Source organism: Bidens hawaiensis, unplaced genomic scaffold, assembly GCF_021521415.1.
Source record: "Bidens hawaiensis isolate Kalapana, Puna unplaced genomic scaffold, B.hawaiensis_p1.1 tig00019368_1, whole genome shotgun sequence".
In the NCBI taxonomy this organism is placed as follows: Eukaryota; Viridiplantae; Streptophyta; class Magnoliopsida; order Asterales; family Asteraceae; genus Bidens; species Bidens hawaiensis.
The window spans coordinates 439418-443215 of record NW_027492944.1 but is presented as its reverse complement, the minus strand read 5'-3'; the positions used below and the strand labels follow the sequence as shown (position 1 = coordinate 443215).

At 35.9% G+C, this 3798-nt stretch overlaps 1 protein-coding gene across 1 annotated transcript; it reads right to left on the bottom strand.

Annotated features, from left to right (window-relative positions):
• Positions 1-618: 618 nt before the first annotated feature.
• On the bottom strand, positions 619-3303 carry LOC143558251 (protein NUCLEAR FUSION DEFECTIVE 4-like). The gene is made up of 4 exons (XM_077047123.1): positions 3182-3303; positions 3074-3080; positions 1976-2862; positions 619-1238 (listed from the first exon to the last, which is right to left on the bottom strand). Exons 1-4 carry the CDS (start codon positions 3301-3303, stop codon positions 773-775), a joined length of 1482 nt encoding a protein of 493 aa, XP_076903238.1. The 3' UTR covers positions 619-772.
• Positions 3304-3798: the final 495 nt, after the last annotated feature.

The following is a 3798-nucleotide window of genomic DNA, read 5'->3' as shown; positions in this document are numbered from 1 at the left end:
AAATAATTTTATTAAATTTTAAATTACTTAATTACTTAATAAAATTAAAATATGTAAAGATAAGATTAACATTAGTCATAATTCTCTCAAGACTTTACACAATAATACTATGGTTGGGATTCGGTACAAATAAAATTAACATACTAAAAATACAAATAGCTAAAGTAATTACAGTTTTGAACTAGAATAATTATGTTGTAAAAAATAATATATTGTAATAATAATTATTTTAGTTCAAAAGTTATAATATAATAATAATAATAACTCTATTGTTAACACAATTACTCTATTATTAATATAATTACTCTAGTTATTTATACATTTCTCACGATAAAAGTCATTTGAATTTAATTCAAACTCATAGTACTAAACAAAAATACATATCTTTAAATGAAAAACACATAAATATAAAATAACAACAAAAGTTAAATAATATCTAATCTTTCAAGGGATATTTATAGGCTATAAAAGAAACTAAACAAATCACATTATCTTATCATCTGATACTGGTTTTTACACATTATATATGCATTCTAACCTTGAATGACATTTTTGAAGATTGAACGACAAAAACAACCCAACATGTGTGCTAAAAACAACTTCAGTACAAAACTGTCGAATCGGGAACGCTTTTCATACAAAAAATCATGATACAAAGCTCGATTTTTACGTTACTAGTGTTCATATGTGATTAAACATAAGACCAAGTTTATTATACACACATACAACAAACAAATACACCTCATAGGTGCACTATTCACAAATCAACAAATTAGTGACCCGAGCTTTGAGGCAAACGGAACGAACCACCAGCATAAAGCATTTGATAAACGGGTCGAATTCTAATGGTCAAAATCAAGCTTAAAATAGTCCCTAAACCACATACACATGCAAGAACAAGGAAAGTGAGCCGAAAACAAGTTGGGCCCAAACATGTAGACCCGCCTTGTTTAGCTTCTTCAGCGTCATAAACGTAACCCGCGAGCATACCAGAAAATAGAAGGGCCCCAAGAGGGTTTCCTAGTTGCATAAAATTGAAAAATAACCCGAAGTTTTTTAACCCAAAAAGCTCGGAGGATGTTGATACCATGATGGCAATTTGAACTCCATAACATGTTCCAAGTAATGCTGTTGCAGCATATAATGTTCCATTTAGAGCCGATGCGTAGAGAAGATATGTTAACACCATGATGATTTGAGTTACCATTGTCCAAAATGTCCTTGGGATCGTGTGTAACCTGCACAAAGCACACAAATTTTTATAAAAATTTACAGGTGTGCAAAGCCCAGGCTGGAAAGGATTGACTTAGGCATGGGACCAAAAACACTTTCTTAAGGCCCAGGCACAAAAGGTCTGTCTTAGGCCCGGGCACAAAAAGACTGACTTAGGCCCGGACTCATAAAGACTGGCATAAACCCGGGCCTAAAAGGATTGATTTAGGGCCGAGCTTAAAAAAACTTGACTTAAGCCCGGACATAAAGAACTGATATGATTTTAGTTAGTTATAAACAAAATCATATTTTCCAATTAACACAAGACATTATATAATTTTAAAATAAAATTTCTAAAACTTCAGAACTATTAGGAATAAAAATATGCATATATTTTTTCAAATACCTCTAATTACTTATATAAAGCACAAAAATTAAAAATCTATATTTATATTTGTATATTAAACTCGTAAAACAATTGAAACTCGTATAAAAAATTAAATAGGATGTAAATTTAAAAATTTCATGGATCTTTTTTCTTACTCTCTAAGCTTAATGAACTGGGCCTTAAGAACCTGGCATTTGGGCCTAACCGGCCCAATAACCAGCTTTTGCCAGGGCTGACCCAACCGGGTTTTTCAACCAAACATTAGGACCGACATTCCCCTGGCTGGCTCAACATGGCCCCGAACCAGGCATAAAATAAACCCGGATTTTCGAGCTGAGCCCAAGACATGAATCTCTTAACAATAACAAAAATTACCTCACAAAGTATTCAGAAACCGCACCACCACCAATCCGGCCCAGAAAATTGCAAAAACTGAATAAACTCATCAATGTGGTTGTATCATTAAACCCTAGCGAACTCGCAATCTGTGCCAAATTGTTCAAAACCGTGACCCCAGACCCGATCCCCAGAAAATAAGTGGTCCACAAAAGCCAAAAATCGGCCTTCACCATGGCTTCACGGAAACTAAAATCTTCACCTCTCCTTGGCCTTCTTTTCTTGATCTTAACCGCCCCTTCTCCAACCGCAAGTAGCAAATTCACATCCGACTCGTTATCGTTTTCACGAAAACTCGAAAGATTCGTGTTGGAAGACGACACCGTTAGTAACGGTTCGGTTTTCATATCCGAACTGTCGGAAGAAGAGTCAACGGGCCGGGTTGACTTCTTCCGGTCGGGAAACAGGGTCATTTTAACGGGAATCGCAAGCGGTGATAATAAAAGAACCACCATGACCCCGATAAACGTGTAGGAAACCGTTTGGTTTAAGTCTAACGAGTTTTTTAAAATAGTTGTGGTTAAAAGAAAGATTGCTAGTAAAAGACTTGACCCTTGGGTGAACATGAAGTGAACGTTTTCTAACGGGTCGGGCTCGGACGCGGGTGTGCATGGGCGAACGTAATACATTAATGCAAGGCAAATTATAGGTATACCGAGTGTGAACACGAGCACGATTTGGGTAGATGACCCGTTTAGTAGCATGGTGCATACTTCTGTGAAAACCGCAGCACTTAGAGCAATGTAGCCTTTTAGTAGGCCCGCAACCGTGCCCCGACTTAACGGGAAATTTCTTAAATTTATAACGAGGACCGCGGTTCCCAACCACGCGCTGCTATTGGCTGCCAGCACGAGTGCAATCCATAACTGCAAACAACCGTATATATAATTTAAGAAATTTATTAAATCGACTTGAATAAGCTTATTCAAATCGTGTTCGAATTCAAGTTTATTTAAATAAACTGAATTTGAATTTGTTATTCGAATTTTGGGTTATTTGAGTCTGATTCGGATAACGAACACCCGTAGGTGACATAAACTGAAATTTAGTTTCAGATCAGCAATTTGAATAAACAACTTCCAAACTGTTTATTCGAAACTGATGATCTACTTATAAATAAGCATTTAATCGTAAAATGTTTGCTTTCATCCGAACACTCCAAATTACATCAATTCTTAAACTTACATCAATTTAAGAGAATCGGAGTAGAGTGGGAAACAGTATGAGTTTCCGGCGGCGATTCCGACCCATACGGCGGCTGCAAAGCCCACCCACGGCGGCCGGGTTCCGGCTTTCACGGCCTGCATAGTACGGACGGTGGTGATTTGATATTATGTGTGTGTGTGTATTGAGGGGGGACTGGAAGGAGTGAAATGAAAGTGGTAATGAAAATATGCGGCATAATTACAAGATCCGATCCACGTTTTATGTTGACAACTTGACATCTGGTCGACAAATCATCAGATTATTTTATTTTTATTATTATTATTATTATGATTATTAAACTTAAAGGTAGAATAACTTTTTGTTTTAGTACTTTAGGTATATTCATAATGACATCTGTGCTCGATTTATTTTATTTAAGTACACAAATAATTATTATGTTATTGTTACATTTTTCGTCTTGTAGTTTCTACTAACAAATGTTTTTCATTTGTTTTCTTGAATGTCTTAAGAATGGGTTATCAGCTAAATTCATTATATCGAGATATACTAGTCTTTTGATCCGGGAAAATCATCACCTAAGTCCAATGCACGTGAACACTCGCCCGAAGGCACACCAGTGTAGTGAGAAAAAACAC

What these genes read in the sequence shown, in the direction of transcription:
- LOC143558251 (XM_077047123.1), bottom strand. Translation starts at nt 3,303, where the DNA reads ATGCAGGCCGTGAAAGCCGGAACCCGGCCGCCGTGGGTGGGCTTTGCA. An exon ending in GTTTCTGAATACTTTGTGAG is followed by an intron (nt 1,239 to 1,975) that starts GTAATTTTTGTT and finishes TGCTTTGTGCAG; the next exon opens with GTTACACACGATCCCAAGGA.